This window comes from Oncorhynchus tshawytscha, linkage group LG12 (genome assembly GCF_018296145.1).
Source record: "Oncorhynchus tshawytscha isolate Ot180627B linkage group LG12, Otsh_v2.0, whole genome shotgun sequence".
In the NCBI taxonomy this organism is placed as follows: Eukaryota; Metazoa; Chordata; class Actinopteri; order Salmoniformes; family Salmonidae; genus Oncorhynchus; species Oncorhynchus tshawytscha.
The window spans coordinates 6,812,824-6,835,861 of record NC_056440.1 but is presented as its reverse complement, the minus strand read 5'-3'; the positions used below and the strand labels follow the sequence as shown (position 1 = coordinate 6,835,861).

The 23,038-nt window shown below is 48.9% G+C and overlaps 2 protein-coding genes and 1 long non-coding RNA gene across 5 annotated transcripts in view; 2 read left to right on the top strand and 1 right to left on the bottom strand.

The window, feature by feature from the left end:
• The window catches only part of LOC112263892 (progestin and adipoQ receptor family member 3), a 16,992-nt gene extending 4,287 nt beyond the window's left edge, over positions 1 to 12,705 (top strand). For both annotated transcript variants that reach the window (XM_042331261.1, XM_042331260.1), the window contains exons 4-7: positions 856 to 1,011; positions 9,721 to 9,918; positions 10,208 to 10,298; positions 12,361 to 12,705. In XM_042331261.1, the coding sequence (XP_042187195.1) occupies positions 856 to 1,011; positions 9,721 to 9,918; positions 10,208 to 10,298; positions 12,361 to 12,503 (588 nt within the window). In that variant the 3' untranslated portion in view covers positions 12,504 to 12,705. The remainder of the gene's footprint in view (positions 1 to 855; positions 1,012 to 9,720; positions 9,919 to 10,207; positions 10,299 to 12,360) is intronic.
• A 2,523-nt stretch (positions 12,706 to 15,228) lies between these two features.
• On the top strand, positions 15,229 to 17,154 carry LOC112263952. The gene is made up of 2 exons (XR_006084779.1): positions 15,229 to 16,290; positions 16,331 to 17,154. It is a non-coding gene; the product is annotated as an uncharacterized LOC112263952 (long non-coding RNA).
• Positions 17,155 to 18,924: 1,770 nt separating this feature from the next.
• Positions 18,925 to 23,038, bottom strand: part of LOC112262511 (BMP-2-inducible protein kinase-like) — an 85,193-nt gene continuing 81,079 nt past the window's right edge. For both annotated transcript variants that reach the window (XM_042331258.1, XM_042331259.1), the window contains exon 16: positions 18,925 to 21,653. In XM_042331258.1, the coding sequence (XP_042187192.1) occupies positions 20,083 to 21,653 (1,571 nt within the window). In that variant the 3' untranslated portion in view covers positions 18,925 to 20,082. The remainder of the gene's footprint in view (positions 21,654 to 23,038) is intronic.

Genomic DNA, 23,038 nt, shown 5'->3' with positions numbered 1-23,038 from the left:
ACTATACCATACCCGGTGGGGTGATATTACTATGCCATACCCGGTGGGGTGATATTACTATACCATACCCGGTGGGGTGCTTACTATACCATACCCGGTGGGGTGATATTACTATACCATACCCGGTGGGGTGCTATTACTATGCCATACCCGGTGGGGTGATATTACTATACCATACCCGGTGGGGTGATATTACTATGCCATACCCGGTGGGGTGATATTACTATGCCACACCCGGTGGGGTGATATTACTATGCCACACCCGGTGGGGTGATATTACTATGCCACACCCGGTGGGGTGATATTACTATGCCACACCCGGTGGGGTGATATTACTATGCCACACCCGGTGGGGTGATATTACTATGCCACACCCGGTGGGGTGATATTACTATGCCACACCCGGTGGGGTGATATTACTATGCCATACCCAGTGGGGTGATATTACTATGCCATACCCAGTGGGGTAGTGAGTGACACTATACTGCCCTACAAAATGGCACAATGGATGAATCTCAATTCTATTTCCTTGATTCGTGTCCTCAACTCATTGCAAGAGGAGGTCAGAGGAGAGGAACCTCATATTTTCTCCTCCAATTTGTTTTGAGAAGGAGATGAGGAGAGCACACAAGTAATCAAGGATATAGCCTACACCACTTCTCTGAGCGGTGACAAACACTCAATCTGATCAGCCAGTCCAACCAGATTCATATTCTTGAGTTCCCATGACCTTAGATGAGCCAAATGATGAGGAATGTAGCTTTCATTCAAAGCAGTTATTCTCTGAAATAGGTTTGTTCTCTCTGTCCAGTCGTTGTGTTGTGCTCCTCCTAACATGGTCTCCGCTCTGTTCAGCTCTGTATGTTGTGCTCCGTGGGATACCACCTGTTCTGCTGTCACCGATCAGAGAAGACCAGTCGTCGCTGGATGGCTCTGGACTACGCTGGCATCTCCATAGGCATCCTGGGCTGCTACGTACCTGGGGTCTTCTACGCATTCTACTGCAATAACGTATGTAACAAACTTCTAACCACGTAAAACGCTTTTCCTTGCTGTAACCTCACTTGACTTTCCCAGCTGTAGTTCAGTTTGCATGAAATCCCGACTTCCGGGACAGCTTGGCATGTAAAAGGTTTCTGTGTACGAGGTGTAGTAGTGTTCGCGTGCTGTTAGTCGATGATGTGGATGGGTTTAGGTTTGATAGGAGTCGATGTAATCCATCCAGTGGGGATCGTTTACCTGGCCTGAACAGCACCCCCTGAAGGAGGCCTCAGGCAACACACGTTACCCTGCTTCTGTTGAGGGGCGACGCGCGTTACCCTGCTTCTGTTGAGGGGCGACACGCGTTACCCTGCTTCTGTTGAGGGGCGACACGCGTTACTCTGTTGAGGGGCAACACGCGTTACTCTGTTGAGGGGCAACGCGTTACTCTGTTGAGGGGCAACACGCGTTACTCTGTTGAGGGGCAACACGCGTTACTCTGTTGAGGGGCAACACGCGTTACTCTGTTGAGGGGCAACACGCGTTACTCTGTTGAGGGGCAACACGCGTTACTCTGTTGAGGGGCAACACGCGTTACTCTGTTGAGGGGCAACACGCGTTACTCTGTTGAGGGGCAACACGCGTTACTCTGTTGAGGGGCAACACGCGTTACTCTGTTGAGGGGCAACACGCGTTACTCTGTTGAGGGGCAACACGCGTTACTCTGTTGAGGGGCAACACGCGTTACTCTGTTGAGGGGCAACACGCGTTACTCTGTTGAGGGGCAACACGCGTTACTCTGTTGAGGGGCAACACGCGTTACTCTGTTGAGGGGCAACACGCGTTACTCTGTTGAGGGGCAACACGCGTACTCTGTTGAGGGGCAACACGCGTTACTCTGTTGAGGGGCAACACGCGTTACTCTGTTGAGGGGCAACACGCACGCGTTACTCTGTTGAGGGGCAACACGCGTTACCCTGCTTCTGTTGAGGGGCAACACGCGTTACCCTGCTTCTGTTGAGGGGCAACACGCGTTACCCTGCTTCTGTTGAGGGGCAACACGCGTTACCCTGCTTCTGTTGAGGGGCAACACGCGTTACCCTGCTTCTGTTGAGGGGCAACACGCGTTACCCTGCCCTGTTGAGGGGCAACACGCGTTACCCTGCCCGTTGAGGGGCAACACGCGTTACCCTGCTTCTGTTGAGGGGCAACACGCGTTACCCTGCTTCTGTTGAGGGGCAACACGCGTTACCCTGCTTCTGTTGAGGGGCAACACGCGTTACCCTGCTTCTGTTGAGGGGCAACACGCGTTACTCTGTTGAGGGGCAACACGCGTTACTCTGTTGAGGGGCAACACGCGTTACTCTGTTGAGGGGCAACACGCGTTACTCTGTTGAGGGGCAACACGCGTTACTCTGTTGAGGGGCAACACGCGTTACTCTGTTGAGGGGCAACACGCGTTACTCTGTTGAGGGGCAACACGCGTTACTCTGTTGAGGGGCAACACGCGTTACTCTGTTGAGGGGCAACACGCGTTACTCTGTTGAGGGGCAACACGCGTTACTCTGTTGAGGGGCAACACGCGTTGACTCTGTTGAGGGGCAACACGCGTTGCTTCTGTTGAGGGGCAACACGCGTTGCTTCTGTTGAGGGGCAACACGCGTTACCCTGCTTCTGTTGAGGGGCAACACGCGTTACCCTGCTTCTGTTGAGGGGCAACACGGTTACCCTGCTTCTGTTGAGGGGCAACACGCGTTACCCTGCTTCTGGGAGGGGCAACACGCGTTACCCTGCTTCTGTTGAGGGGCAACACGCGTTACCCTGCTTCTGTTGAGGGGCAACACGCGTTACCCTGCTTCTGTTGAGGGGCAACACGCGTTACCCTGCTTCTGTTGAGGGGCAACACGCGTTACCCTGCTTCTGTTGAGGGGCAACACGCGTTACCCTGCTTCTGTTGAGGGGCAACACGTTACCCTGCTTCTGTTGAGGGGCAACACGCGTTACCCTGCTTCTGTTGAGGGGCAACACGCGTTACCCTGCTTCTGTTGAGGGGCAACACGCGTTACCCTGCTTCTGTTGAGGGGCAACACGCGTTACCCTGCTTCTGTTGAGGGGCAACACGCGTTACCCTGCTTCTGTTGAGGGGCAACACGCGTTACCCTGCTTCTGTTGAGGGGCAACACGCGTTACCCTGCTTCTGTTGAGGGGCAACACGCGTTACCCTGCTTCTGTTGAGGGGCAACACGCCCTGTTACCCTGCTTCTGTTGAGGGGCAACACGCGTTACCCTGCTTCTGTTGAGGGGCAACACGCGTTACCCTGCTTCTGTTGAGGGGCAACACGCGTTACCCTGCTTCTGTTGAGGGGCAACACGCGTTACCCTGCTTCTGTTGAGGGGCAACACGCGTTACCCTGCTTCTGTTGAGGGGCAACACGCGTTACCCTGCTTCTGTTGAGGGGCAACACGCGTTACCCTGCTTCTGTTGAGGGGGCAACACGCGTTACCCTGCTTCTGTTGAGGGGCAACACGCGTTACCCTGCTTCTGTTGAGGGGCAACACGCGTTACCCTGCTTCTGTTGAGGGGCAACACGCGTTACCCTGCTTCTGTTGAGGGGCAACACGCGTTACCCTGCTTCTGTTGAGGGGCAACACGCGTTACCCTGCTTCTGTTGAGGGGCAACACGCGTTACCCTGCTTCTGTTGAGGGGCAACACGCGTTACCCTGCTTCTGTTGAGGGGCAACACGCGTTACCCTGCTTCTGTTGAGGGGCAACACGCGTTACCCTGCTTCTGTTGAGGGGCAACACGCGTTACCCTGCTTCTGTTGAGGGGCAACACGCGTTACCCTGCTTCTGTTGAGGGGCAACACGCGTTACCCTGCTTCTGTTGAGGGGCAACACGCGTTACCCTGCTTCTGTTGAGGGGCAACACGCGTTACCCTGCTTCTGTTGAGGGGCAACACGCGTTACCCTGCTTCTGTTGAGGGGCAACACGCGTTACCCTGCTTCTGTTGAGGGGCAACACGCGTTACCCTGCTTCTGTTGAGGGGCAACACGCGTTACCCTGCTTCTGTTGAGGGGCAACACGCGTGCTTCTGTTGAGGGGCAACACGCGTTACCCTGCTTCTGTTGAGGGGCAACACGCGTTACCCTGCTTCTGTTGAGGGGCAACACGCGTTACCCTGCTTCTGTTGAGGGGCAACACGCGTTACCCTGCTTCTGTTGGGGGCAACACGCGTTACCCTGCTTCTGTTGGGGGGCAACACGCGTTACCCTGCTTCTGTTGGGGGCAACACGCGTTACCCTGCTTCTGTTGAGGGGCAACACGCGTTACCCTGCTTCTGTTGAGGGGCAACACGCGTTACCCTGCTTCTGTTGGGGGCAACACGCGTTACCCTGCTTCTGTTGGGGGCAACACGCGTTACCCTGCTTCTGTTGGGGGCAACACGCGTTACCCTGCTTCTGTTGGGGGGCAACACGCGTTACCCTGCTTCTGTTGGGGGGCAACACGCGTTACCCTGCTTCTGTAGGGGGCAACACGCGTTACCCTGCTTCTGTTGGGGGCAACACGCGTTACCCTGCTTCTGTTGGGGGCAACACGCGTTACCCTGCTTCTGTTGGGGGGCAACACGGGTTACCCTGCTTCTGTTGGGGGCAACACGCGTTACCCTGCTTCTGTTGGGGGCAACACGGGTTACCCTGCTTCTGTTGGGGGCAACACGCGTTACCCTGCTTCTGTAGGGGGGCTGATATCACTTCTGTTGAGGGAGTCATCAGCTGATATCACTCTTCTGTTGAGGGGCATCATCAGCTGGTATCACTCTTCTGTTGAGGGGCATCATCAGCTGGTATCACTCTTCTGTTGAGGGGCATCATCAGCTGGTATCACTCTTCTGTTGAGGGGCATCATCAGCTGGTATCACTCTTCTGTTGAGGGGCATCATCATCAGCTGGTATCACTCTTCTGTTGAGGGGCATCATCATCATCTGTTATCACTCTTCTGTAGGGGGCATCAGCTGATATCACTCTTCTGTAGGGGGCATCAGCTGATATCACTCTTCTGTAGGGGGCATCAGCTGATATCACTCTTCTGTTGAGGGGCATCATTAGCTGATATCACTCTTCTGTTGAGGGGCATCACTTGCAAGAAATGGGGCAAGAGCTGCTGTTCTGAAAAAAGGGCAGAATTTCACTAGGAATGAAGACACTTAAGGATTTCCTGGCACTGACCAGCTGGTCTAGTAGACTACGATTTTCTAGTCTGTATATAACTACTGACCCTGGAACTGTCCCTGTATATAACTACTGACCCTGGAACTGTCCCTGTATATAGCTACTGACCCTGGAACTGTCCCTGTATATAGCTACTGACCCTGGAACTGTCCCTGTATATAGCTACTGACCCTGGAACTGTCCCTGTATATAGCTACTGACCCTGGAACTGTCCCTGTATATAGCTACTGACCCTGGAACTGTCCCCTGTATATAGCTACTGACCCTGGAACTGTCCCCTGTATATAGCTACTGACCCTGGAACTGTCCCTGTATATAGCTACTGATCCTGGAACTGTCCCTGTATATAGCTACTGACCCTGTATATAGCTACTGACCCTGTATATAGCTACTGACCCTGGAACTGTGTCTGTATATAGCTACTGACCCTGGAACTGTGTCTGTATATAGCTACTGACCCTGGAACTGTGTCTGTATATAGCTACTGACCCTGGAACTGTGTCTGTATATAGCTACTGACCCTGGAACTGTGTCTGTATATAGCTACTGACCCTGGAACTGTGTCTGTATATAGCTACTGACCCTGGAACTGTGTCTGTATATAGCTACTGACCCTGGAACTGTGTCTGTATATAGCTACTGACCCTGGAACTGTGTCTGTATATAGCTACTGACCCTGGAACTGTGTCTGTATATAGCTACTGACCCCGGAACTGTGTCTGTATATAGCTACTGACCCCGGAACTGTGTCTGTATATAGCTACTGACCCTGGAACTGTGTCTGTATATAGCTACTGACCCTGGAACTGTGTCTGTATATAGCTACTGACCCTGGAACTGTGTCTGTATATAGCTACTGACCCTGGAACTGTGTCTGTATATAGCTACTGACCCTGTATATAGCTACTGTGTCTGTATATAGCTACTGACCCTGGAACTGTCCCTGTATATAGCTACTGACCCTGGAACTGTGCCTGTATATAGCTACTGACCCTGGAACTGTCCCTGTATATAGCTACTGACCCTGGAACTGTCCCTGTATATAGCTACTGACCCTGGAACTGTCCCTGTATATAGCTACTGACCCTGGAACTGTCCCTGTATATAGCTACTGACCCTGGAACTGTCCCCTGTATATAGCTACTGACCCTGGAACTGTCCCTGTATATAGCTACTGATCCTGGAACTGTCCCTGTATATAGCTACTGACCCTGGAACTGACCCTTTATATAGCTACTGACCCTGTATATAGCTACTGACCCTGGAACTGTGTCTGTATATAGCTACTGACCCTGGAACTGTCCCTGTATATAGCTACTGACCCTGGAACTGTGTCTGTATATAGCTACTGACCCTGGAACTGTGTCTGTATATAGCTACTGACCCTGGAACTGTGTCTGTATATAGCTACTGACCCTGGAACTGTGTCTGTATATAGCTACTGACCCTGGAACTGTGTCTGTATATAGCTACTGACCCTGGAACTGTGTCTGTATATAGCTACTGACCCTGGAACTGTGTCTGTATATAGCTACTGACCCTGGAACTGTGTCTGTATATAGCTACTGACCCTGGAACTGTGTCTGTATATAGCTACTGACCCTGGAACTGTGTCTGTATATAGCTACTGACCCTGTATATAGCTACTGACCCTGGAACTGTCCCTGTATATAGCTACTGACCCTGGAACTGTGCCTGTATATAGCTACTGACCCTGGAACTGTGTCTGTATATAGCTACTGACCCTGGAACTGTGTCTGTATATAGCTACTGTCCCTGTATATAGCTACTGACCCTGGAACTGTCCCTGTATATAGCTACTGACCCTGGAACTGTCTGTATATAGCTACTGTCCCTGTATATAGCTACTGACCCTGGAACTGTCCCTGTATATAGCTACTGACCCTGGAACTGTGCCTGTATATAGCTACTGACCCTGGAACTGCCCTGTATATAGCTACTGACCCTGGAACTGTCCCTGTATATAGCTACTGACCCTGGAACTGTCCCTGTATATAGCTACTGACCCTGGAACTGTCCCTGTATATAGCTACTGACCCTGGAACTGTCCCTGTATATAGCTACTGACCCTGGAACTGTCCCTGTATATAGCTACTGATCCTGGAACTGTTCCTGTATATAGCTACTGATCCTGGAACTGTCCCTGTATATAGCTACTGATCCTGGAACTGTCCCTGTATATAGCTACTGATCCTGGAACTGTCCCTGTATATAGCTACTGACCCTGGAACTGACCCTGTATATAGCTACTGAACCTGTATATAGCTACTGACCCTGTATATAGCTACTGACCCTGGAACTGTGTCTGTATATAGCTACTGACCCTGGAACTGTGCCTGTATATAGCTACTGACCCTGGATTTGTCCCTGTATATAGCTACTGACCCTGGAACTGTCCCTGTATATAGCTACTGACCCTGGAACTGTGTCTGTATATAGCTACTGACCCTGGAACTGTGTCTGTATATAGCTACTGTCCCTGTATATAGCTACTGACCCTGGAACTGTGTCTGTATATAGCTACTGACCCTGGATTTGTCCCTGTATATAGCTACTGACCCTGGAACTGTCCTGTATATAGCTACTGACCCTGGAACTGTCCTGTATATAGCTTACTTACTTCTCGTGTTCTTATTTCTCATGTGTTTATATTATTACTGCATTTGTTGGGAAAGAGCCAGAAAGAAAGGGTTTTTCACTATACAGTCTGAAAAATACTAACCCTGGGCTGGCTTCACTGACCTCGGGCTAGCGTCAATATCCTCAGGCTAGCGTCAATAACCTCGGGCTAACAGGCTTGCTTCAATATCCTCGGGCTAACAGGCTTGCTTCAATATCCTCGGGCTAGCGGGCTTGCTTGATTTTCTATCCCTGCATCTTTGTTCTGAACAGTTCTGTTTGACTCCTTAAGGACTCTAGTGTATTAGTGGAGCCTGCTTTCTCACCATTTCTACATGGTGACCCTTGACCCACTTCAAATTCATTGTTTCCATCAAAAATAATAAATGTTTAATTGCATTGCTGCTCTGTACTGCTAAAAGAAAACCACTTAGACTTGGAAGTGTGGCCCAAGCATGTCCCATCAGTTCCTTCTCCCTCCACCCCTCACTTGTTTCTGGCAGAGCTCTGGCAGCACCGCCAGTTAGCCCCCCCGCATATTGGAAGTGCTGGGTTATTGTGCCCCCAGAACGCGGCTGAAATCTGCTCCAGTCAGAACCAGATGGCTGCGTTCATAGAGCGGTCCATACCTACCATATGACATTCACACACAGGGGAGACAACCATCTCCACTCCTCCCCTGCCTACTATGGCTGAGGCTTCTCCACTCTGGGGGAATACTCAGCCCAAAGTTAAAAGGGCTGGGTTTAAAAAAATACATTTTATTTTAAATAATATAACTCAAATACAATAAAGTCACGCTTTGTGGAATGGGTTTATATATATCCCAGTAGTCCTGTGTGTTGGTATTTTCTGTGTGAAAATGAAATCGCTGTGAATTCCACTCAAATTGGCAAGTGAGGGTATCTGAATAAATGCCCTGGAAAAGTACAAAATGTTTTAAACACATAGGTCTACTTAATTAACAGGTGCAACACATTTCATATCCTCAGACATTTGGTGTATAAATAAATATTTTCTACATTTTATTTAACTAGGCCAAGTTAGTTAAGATCTCACCCCTTATCTCAGCTCGCTGGTCACCATAGCAACACCCACCTGTAGCACGCACTCCAGCAGGTATATCTCTCTGGTCACCCCCAAAACCAATTCTTCCTTTGGCCGTCTCTCCTTTCCAGTTATCTGCTGCCAATGACTGGAACGAACTACAAAAATCTCTGAAACTGGAAACACTTATCTCCCTCACTAGCTTTAAGCACCAGCTGTCAGAGCAGCTCACAGATTACTACACCTCTACATAGCCCATCTATAATTTAGCCCAAACAACTACCTCTTTCTTTCCCTACTGTATTTTATTTATTTATTTATTTTGCTCCTTTGCACCCCATTATTTCTATCTCTACTTTGCACATTCTTCCATTGCAAATCTACCATTCCAGTGTTTTACTTGCTATATTGTATTTACTTTGCCACCATGGCCATTTTTTGCCTTTACCTCCCTTCTCACCTCATTTGCTCACATCGTATATAGACTTGTTTATACTGTATTATTTACTGTATTATTGACTGTATGTTTGTTTTACTCCATGTGTAACTCTGTGTCGTTGTATCTGTCGAACTGCTTTGCTTTATCTTGGCCTGGTTAAATAAAGGTGGGGGAAAAAAAGAACAAATTCTTATTTACAATGACGGCCAAACCCTGGACGATGCTGGGTTATTTGTGCGCCACCCAATCACGGCCGGTTGTGATACAGCCTGGATTTGAACCAGAGTCTGTAGTGACTCCTCTAGCACTGAGACCACTGTGCCACTCAGGAGCCCCACCCCCCGAGCAAATTAATCCATTTCTATTCCTTCTCATTTCAGTACTGGCGTCAGGTGTACCTGGTGACGGTGCTAGCTATGATCCTGGCGGTGTTCTTTGCCCAGATCCACCCCCACTACCTCAGCAAGCAGTGGCAGCGACTCCGCTTCGCTCTCTTCTGCAGCGTGGCCGGCTACGGCCTCATCCCCACCGTTCACTGGGTCTGGCTCAATGGGGGCTTCTCTTCAGACCTCGTACAGGTCAGATAACTAGTAACTGTCTCCAAAGGATTCTAAAACTTTAAGGGCTGGTTTCCCGGACACGGATTAAAGCCTCTTGTTCTGGACACCGTCATCTGCTCAGTGGAGGATCTGTGTTTTAGCCCAGGATTAAGGCTTAAACTGTGTCTAGGAAACTAACCCTACAGGTCCTTTTTGAAATGTCACTCCTTGAATCGTCTCCTAGCAACTATATATGATCGTCTCCTAGCAACTATATATGATCGTCCCCTAGCAACTATATATGATGTAATATTCTCCTTTTCTCCAGTCTTTTATTCCTCGTGTTCTGGGGATGTACGCAATTGCTGCTGTAGCCTTCCTCTTCTACGTCTCGAAGGTCCCCGAGCGCTACTTCCCAGGTACGCCGCTCACGACTTTTCACTTCTTTCTTTCACTTTACTTGCATCCCCTCTCCCTGCATCGCCTCTCCCTGCATCCCCTCTCCCTGCATCCCCTCTCCCTGCATCCCCTCTCCCTGCATCCCCTCTCCCTGCATCCCCTCTCCCTGCATCCCTCTCCCTGCATCCCCTCTCCCTGCATCCCTCTCCCTGCATCCCCTCTCCCTGCATCGCCTCTCCCTGCATCCCTCTCCCTGCATCGCCTCTCCCTGCATCGCCTCTCCCTGCATCCCCTCTCCCTGCATCCCCTCTCCCTGCATCCCCTCTCCCTGCATCCCCTCTCCCTGCATCCCTCTCCCTGCATCCCCTCTCCCTGCATCCCCTCTCCCTGCATCCCCTCTCCCTGCATCGCCTCTCCCTGCATCCCTCTCCCTGCATCCCTCTCCCTGCATCCCCTCTCCCTGCATCCCCTCTCCCTGCATCCCCTCTCCCTGCATCCCTCTCCCTGCATCGCCTCTCCCTGCATCCCTCTCCCTGCATCCCCTCTCCCTGCATCCCCTCTCCCTGCATCCCCTCTCCCTGCATCCCTCTCCCTGCATCCCCTCTCCCTGCATCCCCTCTCCCTGCATCCCCTCTCCCTGCATCCCCTCTCCCTGCATCCCCTCTCCCTGCATCCCCTCTCCCTGCATCCCCTCTCCCTGCATCCCTCTCCCTGCATCCCCTCTCCCTGCATCCCCTCTCCCTGCATCCCTCTCCCTGCATCCCCTCTCCCTGCATCCCCTCTCCCTGCATCCCCTCTCCCTGCATCCCCTCTCCCTGCATCCCCCTCATCCCCTCTCCCTGCATCCCCTCTCCCTGCATCCCCTCTCCCTGCATCCCTCTCCCTGCATCCCCTCTCCCTGCATCCCCTCTCCCTGCATCCCTCTCCCTGCATCGCCTCTCCCTGCATCCCCTCTCCCTGCATCCCCTCTCCCTGCATCCCCTCTCCCTGCATCCCCTCTCCCTGCATCGCCTCTCCCTGCATCCCCTCTCCCTGCATCCCTCTCCCTGCATCCCCTCCCTGCATCCCCTCTCCCTGCATCCCCTCCCCTGCATCCCCTCTCCCTGCATCCCCTCTCCCTGCATCCCCTCTCCCTGCATCCCCTCTCCCTGCATCCCTCTCCCTGCATCCCCTCTCCCTGCATCCCCTCTCCCTCTCCCTGCATCCCCTCTCCCTGCATCCCCTCTCCCTGCATCCCCTCTCCCTGCATCGCCTCTCCCTGCATCCCCTCTCCCTGCATCCCCTCTCCCTGCATCCCCTCTCCCTGCATCCCCTCTCCCTGCATCCCCTCTCCCTGCATCCCCTCTCCCTGCATCCCCTCTCCCTGCATCCCCTCTCCCTGCATCGCCTCTCCCTGCATCCCCTCTCCCTGCATCCCCTCTCCTGCATCCCCTCTCCTGCATCCCCTCTCCCTGCATCCCCTCTCCCTGCATCCCCTCTCCCTGCATCCCCTCTCCCTGCATCGCCTCTCCCTGCATCGCCTCTCCCTGCATCCCCTCTCCCTGCATCCCTCTCCCTGCATCCCCTCTCCCTGCATCCCTCTCCCTGCATCCCCTCTCCCTGCATCCCCTCTCCCTGCATCCCCTCTCCCTGCATCCCCTCTGCATCGCCTCTCCCTGCATCCCCTCTCCCTGCATCGCCTCTCCCTGCATCCCCTCTCCCTGCATCCCCTCTCCCTGCATCCCCTCTCCCTGCATCCCCTCTCCCTGCATCCCTCTCCCTGCATCCCCTCTCCCTGCATCCCCTCTCCCTGCATCCCTCTCCCTGCATCCCTCTCCCTGCATCCCCTCTCCCTGCATCCCCTCTCGCCTCTCCCTTTTTCTCTGAAAAAGGTGTGAGTGGCATTAGTCCGTCTCCTTTAGAATGGTTGAGAATTAAATGCGAGGAGATGGGATTCAAGGAATCACAGATTATTATTTTTTTATAGCCTAGATGACATTTAATTTCCCTTGTTGTTGTGGTGATGAACCTGGTTAGGAAACCATGCATTCTTTAATGTTGTTTGTAAACCCATCAGAACCATGCCTTTGCGTCTTCCCTCAGGTCAGCTGAACTACCTGGGCTCCAGCCACCAGGTGTGGCATGTTCTGGTCATCGTGATGTTCTACTGGTGGCACCAGGCTGTCCTCTTCATCTTAACCCACCGCCACAGCCACCCCTGCCCAGACTACACTGTGCACACCTAGGACTGCCCAGACTACACTGTGCACACCTAGGACTGCCCAGAGTAAACTACCTCCCAGCGTAACTAGGGCTACCCCCAGCGTGACTAGGGCTACCCAGAGTAAACTACCCCCAGCGTGACTAGGGCTGCCCAGAGTAAACTACCCCCAGCGTGACTAGGGCTGCCCAGAGTAAACTACCCCCAGCGTGACTAGGGCTGCCCAGAGTAAACTACCCCCAGCGTGACTAGGACTGCCCAGAGTAAACTACCCCCAGCGTGACTAGGGCTGCCCAGAGTAAACTACCCCCAGCGTGACTAGGGCTGCCCAGAGTAAACTACCCCCAGCGTGACTAGGGCTGCCCAGAGTAAACTACCCCCAGCGTGACTAGGACTGCCCAGAGTAAACTACCCCAGCGTGACTAGGGCTACCCAGAGTAAACTACCCCCAGCGTGACTAGGGCTACCCAGAGTAAACTACCCCCAGCGTGACTAGGGCTACCCAGAGTAAACTACCCCCAGCGTGACTAGGGCTACCCCCAGCGTGACTAGGGCTGCCCAGAGTAAACTACCCCCAGCGTGACTAGGGCTACCCCCAGCGTGACTAGGGCTGCCCAGAAAACTACCCCCAGCGTGACTAGGGCTACCCCCAGCGTGACTAGGACTGCCCAGAGTAAACTACCCCCAGCGTGACTAGGGCTACCCAGAGTAAACTACCTCCCAGCGTAACTAGGGCTGCCCAGAGTAAACTACCCCCAGCGTGACTAGGACTGCCCAGAGTAAACTACCCCCAGCGTGACTAGGGCTACCCAGAGTAAACTACCCCCAGCGTGACTAGGGCTGCCCAGAGTAAACTACCCCCAGCGTGACTAGGACTGCCCAGAGTAAACTACCCCCAGCGTGACTAGGGCTACCCAGAGTAAACTACCCCCAGCGTGACTAGGGCTGCCCAGAGTAAACTACCCCCAGCGTGACTAGGGCTACCCAGAGTAAACTACCCCCAGCGTGACTAGGGCTGCCCAGAGTAAACTACCCCCAGCGTGACTAGGGCTACCCAGAGTAAACTACCCCCAGCGTGACTAGGGCTGCCCAGAGTAAACTACCCCCAGCGTGACTAGGGCTACCCAGAGTAAACTACCCCCAGCGTGACTAGGGCTACCCAGAGTAAACTACCCCCGGCGTAACAGAGTAGGCCTCGTCCAGGCCCATCACTGGGCTCGAACCTGGACCCTTCTGCACAACACTCACAAAGCAGCGTTTACCCGTCACAAATAACTACTTCAAGGACTGCTGCTACAGAGACAGATGTACGGAGCCAGAATACGCTTCTGCCACCATGGAGCGGCCATGCCAGAGACAGAGCAAGGCAGCACCAACCACAACAAGTCAAATCCCACCCAGTCAACCATTAGAAATGCTTTGGATAATATATTCCATTTGGTAGATGCTATTATGAAATGCTCCGGTGACTGTCTGCAGGATCTTTAGGTATAGTGGGATGTTGTCACACTACATTGACCAGGCGCATAGACTCGGCCTGAAAGCTGGCATTGGGAACTACGATACGCTACTCCCGAGACTAATTCTACTTAGCTTAGCTGTTTGTAGCCGGAGCATCAAGAGAGCGGGTATACTACTGCAGCAGTGTTTACGCCAGGCCTGGTACTGGTCCTCCTTTCCAAACTGCTACTACAGGAACACACCTAAAGCACTCGCAAGGTCCTTCCTCTTTCTCTGAACAACATCCTGTTAACCGTTCATACAGATGTGATTGTACTGTGGTATATATATATATATATATATTTTTTTTTTACCGTGAACAATGTTTTGTAGTCTGTTAATGAAGTGCTTATGCTGATCATGTACCAGGTAGCACTTCTGATATATTTTTAACATTTTCTTGTTTTTAGTAACGAAGAGACTTATATGGACAGCATCAGTATTCATTGATGGTAATAACAGTAATGAGGTATGTGAAGAAATGTGACAACTTAGCTGTGATTTAAAAGCTGTTTGGAATCAAACTGAAGATACGGGGGAGCTTCTATTGGCTGAAGTGGTTCCCGCTGAATGTACTCAGACCCCTTTATTCCACGTGATGTGTTAAAGCCTGAAATATATTTAATACATTTTGAATGCTGTCACCCATCTACACACAATACAAAAGTAGCGAATTTTACAGAAATATTCAACCCCCTGAGTCATTACATGTTAGAATCACTTTTTGGAAGCGATTACAACTGTGAGTCTCTTAAGAGCTTTGCACATCATTTTTTATATATTTTTATTTATTTTTTAACATTCTTTAAGCTCTGTCAAGTTGGTTGTTCATCATTGCTAGACAGCCATGTTCAAGTCTTGCCATGGATTTTAAGTCCAAACTAACTCAGCCATTCAGGAACATTCAATGTCGTCTTGGTAAGCAACTGTAGTGTATATTTGGCCTTGTGTTTTAGGTTATTGTCCTGCTGAAAGGTGAATGTGTCTCCCAGAAAGTAGACGGAACCAGGTTTTCCTCTAGGATTTTGTCTGTGTTTAGCTATATCCTGTTTCTTTTTATTCTAAAAAAAACTGCCTAGTCCTTGCCAATGACAAACATACCCATAACATGATGCAGCCACCACCAGGCTTGAAAATATGAAGCGTGGTACTTGATGTTGTTTGCTCCAAACATAACGCTTTGTTTTCAGGACAAAGTTAATTTCTTTGCCACGTTTTGCTTTAGTGCCTTATTGCAAACAGGATGCATGTTTTGGAATATGTTTTATTCTGTACAGGCTTCCTTTTCACGCTGTCATTTAGGTTAGTAGAGTAACTACAATGTTGTTGATCCATCCTCAGTTCTCTATCATAGTGAAATCCCTGAATGGTTTCCTTCCTCACCGGTAGCTAAGTTAGGAAGGACACCTGTATCTTTGCAGTGACTTGTGTATTGATACACCATCCAAAGTGTAATTAATAACTTCAACATGCTCAAAGGGATATTCAAAGTTGTTTTTTTTACCCATGTACTAGGTTCCCTTCTTTACGAGACATTGGAAAACCTCCCTGGTCTGTGTGGTTCGACCTGTTTTGAAATTCACTGCCCGACTGAGGGACCTTGCATGTGTGGAGTAGTCATTAAAAAAAAATCTAACACAAATATTGCACACAGAGTCCGTGCAACTTATGACATGTTAAGCAAATTTGTACTCCTGAACTTATTTAGGCTTTCCCTAACAAAGGGGTTGAATACTTATTGACTCAAGACATTTCCGCTTTTCATGTTTTGTAGAAATTTTCAAAAACATAATTCAATATTGTGAGGGTGACACAATCTCAATTGTATTCATTTTAAATTCAGGCTGTAACACAAACAAAATGTGTAAATAGTCAAAGGGGTGTGGATACATTGTATCGATCTTTCCTTATGAATCTAGCCCTAATTAGACTTTGTTTGAAGAAAAATAAGAGAAATAAAAAAAGGTTTTCACGAGTTTCCCCAATAGTGGAAACAAGTATTTAAGAATCTCTTTGAATGTGTACTCTCCTTTTAAACTTGGCTATTCATATGTTGTTGTCGTCATTGACAACCGTACTGTAGCTCTTTTGTCGTCGTTTTATGCATTGATTGACCTGTGAACGCATTACATTTAGATCTAACTATCAGTAGGAATATGTATAATCATATGCTGTTCAGCGAGTTGAACCTGCAGATCTGTTGTTCTGGAGTACAGGCTAACGAAACAATGCTCATATGAAGTGCTAGTTGACTGTGTTGTCTTTTTTTTTCTTGATCTGTTAAGACTGCTGGGACCTTGTTAAAGTTACAGGTGACATAGACCCTGTCTGCCTTAGAGGATAAAGCTACAGGTGACATAGACCCTGTCTGCCTTAGAGGATAAAGCTACAGGTGACATAGACCCTGTCTGCCTTAGAGGATAAAGCTACAGGTGACATAGACCCTGTCTGCCTTAGAGGATAAAGCTACAGGTGACATAGACCCTGTCTGCCTTAGAGGATAAAGCTACAGGTGACATAGACCCTGTCTGCCTTAGAGGATAAAGCTACAGGTGACATAGACCCTGTCTGCCTTAGAGGATAAAGCTACAGGTGACATAGACCCTGTCTGCCTTAGAGGATAAAGCTACAGGTGACATAGACCCTGTCTGCCTTAGAGGATAAAGCTACAGGTGACATAGACCCTGTCTGCCTTAGAGGATAAAGCTACAGTCATGTCTTTAGTTGTATGCCTGTTCTTTCTATTGAAGACCCTTCTAGGGTTATGTGCAATGACAATGTTTTGTAAATGTGTAATATTTAACCTTTTAAAGTTGTAGAATGACAAGCTTGTATTTTTCTCAATATTTATAAATGCTACAGTACTACCCTTGAGCAGGTTCATACATGCGATGGTTGTCTGTTGGCACACAGGGTTCTGGGCGTGTAATGATAAAAGCATCTCTGAGTAGGACTGCTGGATCTCGGATCAAGTCTCGCTGGTCCATGTAATATTCATTGTAATCTAAAACTGATCCTAGATCAGTAATCCTACTCTGAAACGTGATAAGAATACAGGCCCTTGTGTTGGAAGTGTCTAAAAATCCATTTTGTCATAGGTCTTACTTACTTTCTATGGTTTTGTACATTAACTCCCAAGTTGTGGTAATAAAATGCATACAAGGCTCTAAATGCTACATGACTTAAGGCCATTTTAATCTAAATAAAAATAAAGTTAATTCCATTAGACAACAAAATTATGGCAAAATAAATATTAACCAATGGGTTCCATAGGCAACTCCCAGCTGTTGTTTTAAGTAGGTACAGTGGGGCAAAAAAGTATTTAGTCAGCCACCAATTGTGCAAGTTCTCCCACTTAAAGATGAGAGAGGCCTGTAATTTTCATCATAGGTACACTTCAACTATGACAGACAAAATGAGAAGAAAAAAAATCTAGAAAATCACATTGCAGGATTTTTTTATGAATTTATTTGCAAATTATGGTGGAAAATAAGTATTTGGTCAATAACAAAAGTTTATCTCAATACTTTGTGATTGTCATTGCCAACAAAGGGTATGAGGTAAATCTTCACAAGGTTTTCACACACTGTTGCTGGAATTTTTGGCCCATTCCTCTATGCAGATCTCCTCTAGAGCAGTGATGTTTTGGGGCTGTTGCTGGGCAACATGGACTTTCAACTCCCTCCAAAGATTTTCTATGGAGTTGAGATCTGGAGACTGGCTAGGCCACTCCAGGACCTTAATGCTTCTTACGAAGCCACTCCTTCATTGCCCGGGCGGTGTGTTTGGGATCATTGTCATGCTGAAAGACCCAGCCACGTTTCATCTTCGATGCCCTTGCTGATGGAAGGAGGTTTTCACTCAAAATCTAACGATACATTGCCCCATTCATTCTTTCCTTTACACGGATCAGTCGTCCTGGTCCCTTTGCAGAAAAACAGCCCCAAAGCATGATGTTTCCACCCCCATGCTTCACAGTAGGTATGGTGTTCTTTTGGATGCAACTCAGCATTATTTGTCCTCCAAACACGACGAGTTGCGTTTTTACCAAAAAGTTATATTTTGGTTTCATCTGACCATATGACATTCTCCCAATCTTCTTCTGGATCATCCAAATGCTCTCTAGCAAACTTCAGACGGGCCTGGACATGTACTGGCTTAAGCAGGGGGACACGTCTGGCACTGCAGGATTTGAGTCCCTGGCGGCGTAGTGCGTTACTGATGGTAGGCTTTGTTACTTTGGTCCCAGCTCTCTGTAGGTCATTCACTAGGTCCCCCCATGTGGTTCTGGGATTTTTGCTCACCGTTCTTGTGATCATTTTGACCCCACGGGGTGAGATCTTGCGTGGAGCCCCAGATCGAGGGAGATTATCAGTGGTCTTGTATGTCTTCCATTTCCTAATAATTGCTCCCACAGTTGATTTCTTCAAACCAAGCTGCTTACCTATTGCAGATTCAGTCTTCCCAGCCTGGTGCAGGTCTACAATTTTGTTTCTGGAGTCCTTTGACAGCTCTTTGGTCTTGGCCATAGTGGAGTTTGGAGTGTGACTGTTTGAGGTTGTGGACAGGTGTCTTTTATACTGATAACAAGTTCAAACAGGTGCCATTAATACAGGTAACGAGTGGAGGACAGAGGAGCCTCAAGAAGTTACAGGTCTGTGAGAGCCAGAAATCTTGCTTGTTTGTAGGTGACCAAATACTTATTTTCCACCATAATTTGCAAATAAATTCATTAAAAATCCTGCAATGTGATTTTCTTTCCTCATTTTGTCTGTCATAGTTGAAGTGTACCTATGATGAAAATTACAGGCCTCTCTCATCTTTTTAAGTGGAAGAACTTGCACAATTGGTGGCTGACTAAATACTGTTTTGCCCCACTGTGTGATAGGTAAAGATCTTTTCATTCTGTAACATTGGTTTTATAATTACCAGACAGGAAGAGTTGATGCTGAAAGTGCATTTAATTTGAACTGATTCTAATAAGTTGTACCTCTTTAGACTCACTTTCCCTTTATGAATGCATGGCTTGTGTTACCAAATCGACGAGAGAGAGTGTTTCAGGACTAAGAAAAGGTGGAAGTAGTCAGATAAATCGGTAGATTCAGTGTCACCACGTAGGAGGACAGTTGTGTTCTTCCTCTCATTCAAAAATTGGGTTAAGGTAAAATAACAATCACTTTTAAGAATTTAATTTACTGACACAGTTGTAATGCTAAAAGTATAGAAACAAACCTAACATTTGAAACGGTCTTAAATCACGAAGAAGAAAAAAAAGCTATCTTTAAAACAGAACCAAAATCCCTTTCGTTCTAGTATTAAATGCAATAAAAAAAATTACAAAACCAAAACCATTTATCGCTGTGTCTAAGTCGACTGTAAATGTAAAAATATGCATAGAAAAGGGTCTATGTAGGGTGAAATAATACAGTGGTAAATGCCTACTCTGAAACGACTCATTCTGTTGGCTAACGTTGCCCTTTTGTGTCATTTGCTTAGCCAATGGTTTCTGAGGTACTGTGCAGTAGGGCAGAGCCATGCCCATATAAGGCTTTATGGTGCTAAATTAATCAAATCTTATTGGTAGATCTTGAAGGAGGCCACTATATCTACACATAATAGTATTTGTTTTTTTTGCAGCAACTCAACCAGTCGGAACACTGAGCGAGCTTGTTTGTCACAGTGTGATCTTGAGTGAAACCGGTATCAATCGCCAATCCTGTTAAAATGTCTCGATGAGATGCAGCATAAAAGGCTTGTTAGAAAACAGGTACAGGCAGAAGTAGATGCATACCGAACCTGAAATAAATCATCCATACTCCACAGGTTTACGTTGGTTTTGTTAATCCCAATATCCAGTTACTAGCGTGTTAAAAATATTTTTGAGAAGGGAAAAAAAAAAGCATTGGAAACATTTAAGAGAGTCGTTAGAGCCATTGCTGGTAGTTTCATTTGGCTGAAAAGATAATCAACTACCACACCACCGAATCTAGCTGCCATCCTTTGGATGGGAATTCACCCCCCTGGGGACTGCATAGGCTTGGCGTAACACAGCGACGTGATTGAGAAAGACGAGTGTGTTTGTGGCGGGAAGACGAGTGAGACATTCACTGTTTGGAGGGGAAAGGAGCAGCTCCAAAAGGATCCAACTCCACGATCTGAGACGGCTGCTGCTGCTGTCCAGGGTGAACCACCAGTTCTGTGAAGGGCACCGCCCCAAAGTCATCCATGATGTTCCCAACCCCCAGCGCCCCGTGGATTTGCAAGCTGGTCTGAGGCCTGCCATTGGCCGAAACTATGTCTGTCTTGCCGTCCATTAGACCTTGGTACTGGCCCTGGTTGAGTCGGCTGCCATCTTGAGGACCGAAAGGTTTGGCACCAAATGGGTCCAAGATGGGGTCGACCTCACTAGGAAGGCTAGGTAGGGAAGACCCTTTGTCTTTGTCGGTCATCGTTACGCTGCCGACGCTGATGTTCTCCTTGGAGTCTGAGGTGCTGAGGAACTCGTTGGAGCTCTGGGAGTCCCTCCTGCTGACCCTCTTGTGCCGGCGGACGCGCTCGGGGGTTCGGAAGCTGGGCTTGTTGCTCTTGCGGCCGCCGGTAGGCGTACCGTGGTGGCGCTTGCCGTTGCCGCCGCCTTCGGTGCTGCCAGAGAGCTTCCTCTGCCGCGAAGACAGCTTTTGGAGGCTGCGCTGCTTTAGCCTCTGCTGCTGGGGACTGGTCAAATCGTCGAAGGCTGGATGGAAGATGTCCTCGGCGCTCCTGGAGGTGGTTGGTGGCGGGGCCGTGGGGCCGGGCTGGAAGGGGGAGAAGCCAAACGGGTCGATAATCTCAGGGGACACAGGCGGGTTCTGACCCATAGAGATATCGCTGCTTCCAGTCTTGCCAGATTTCGAGAGGTTCCGGCTGAACGGAGCTTTTGTAAAGACATCAAACTCCTCCGTGGCTTGGATGGCCACGGCCTCCTGGCTCACCTGCCTGAAGGGAGCCGCGGAGAAGATGTCTGCTCTTTCTGTGGGGGACACCACAGGGGGAAAGAAAGGCACAGCGCAAAACACATCGGCACCAAATATGTCCTTGATTCCACCACCACTAGGGGGAGCTCTAACAGCAGCCACACCGGGCGACTCAGAAGGTGTGATCATGATCAGCGTGGCCTCCAACTCCCCGCTCGGACCTCCCTCATGGGAGACAGTAGCTGCAGCAGCCACTGCCCCTCCTTTACCTCCTGGGAGCCTCTTTGAGCGTCCTCCCTTAGCTTTCCTGGGCTCATAGTCCGAGTCGGAGCTGTGTTTGTCGTAATCCTCCTCGTCCTCCGAGTCCATTAACAGAGGCCTCTGGCCCAGCGTCTCCATTTCCTCCACATTTTCCAGTTCGTTGAAGAATTCTCCATGCTCTTGCTCGCTGTTCAGCCCTTCGTCCTCCTCTGGCTCGTCTTCCTCCTCGCTGCTCTTAGGGGAAGGAGGGTCCGACTCGAAGTCGCTGTCTGATTCGCCGCCCGGTGGTTTGCGAGTCGTCTGTGAGCCACTGTCAGAGGAGTTTCTCGTCCTGCTTGGTTTGTGCTCCTTGGCAGGAGGTTGCTGTAGCTGTTCCTCAAGGGCTGGCTGGCCCACAGGGACAGGAGCAGCGGCTGGGATACTGAGCTCTTCAATAGGCTGATCTGTCATCACACTAGAACCTGTGGGATTGAAGCAGACAAGAGACTGTTACAAAAGACAGGAGAACTTGAAGATGTCAATTATATAATTACCGGTAGCCTTTACACCCAAAGCTATATGTGACCATATATATATACACACACACACACAGTATTAGCTACATTTTCTTGAACATTTAATTTGGTGCATGGAATTAAGATCAATTTAGAAAATATTGCAATGTTAATACTAGCTGCAGCCAATGTCCTTGTTTGTGTAATTGTACATCATTGCCATTCCCAGAAAATTGCACTTCATAACACAGAAAGATAACAGTACAAAATCATAAAACCTACTTTCAAGTTTAACAGATTTTCTGATTAAAATAATATGAAAATGTCAAAGAAGCCTATGTTTCAAAAAGAGAGAGATACAGAAGAACCACAAGGGTTTAAGATGACAATAGAGCACGCACAGTAGATAAGGGATGGGGAGTGGGAGGGGACATTTTTAAGACTTGAAACATGATTATAGCTTTTTTTTTGTTCTAAATCGAGTAACAATGCTTCTTATTACGTAGCTTTTGCCTGAGCTTTTACGAGCTGGAAGGGCTCATAGGAGCAGGAACCTCTCTCTGTAGAGAGAGGCAGCTTGTTGTACGAAATACACCCCCTGGACAGGAACCTCTCTCTGTAGAGAGAGGCAGCTTGTTGTACGAAATACACCCCCTGGACAGGAACCTCTCTCTGTAGAGAGAGGCAGCTTGTTGTACGAAATACACCCCCTGGACAGGAACCTCTCTCTGTAGAGAGAGGCAGCTTGTTGTACGAAATACACCCCCTGGACAGGAACCTCTCTCTGTAGAGAGAGGCAGCTTGTTGTACGAAATACACCCCCTGGACAGGAAGCTGGACAACGCTTCTTTAGAGCTTGTAAATTCTAATATCACTAGGATGTGGTATTAGTCAAATCTGGATTAACCCGACTGCTCTATCTGGGAATCTTCTGAGGTAACCTTGACGATCTCAGAATGATTTGAGAAAGCAAATCCCAACAGTTTGTTCCATTGTACTGGAGCAGAAGGCACAGCAGAGGAGAATTATAGAAACTCATATGGTGCAAAAGCTGCTCTTTCCCTTTCTCAGAGGCCTAACTTGACCCCACTAACAACAGAAGGCTTAGGCGCAGCAGGAGAACAAACAAGATGTCTTATAAGTCTTTAAGACCCCCCCCCCTCATATTTTTTAACTCTGTAATTAAATGGAGCAATTTAAGAATTCTCTTTCTTTCGCGTTGCAATCTTTGAATGCCAATTACTCTTTTCTACGCGATCACACACCCTAATAGAAACCAAGTGTCTTTTTGAGAAAGACTAGAGGTAACTGAATAGCATTTGTTCACTATGAATAAGTTAGTTGCGATAGTA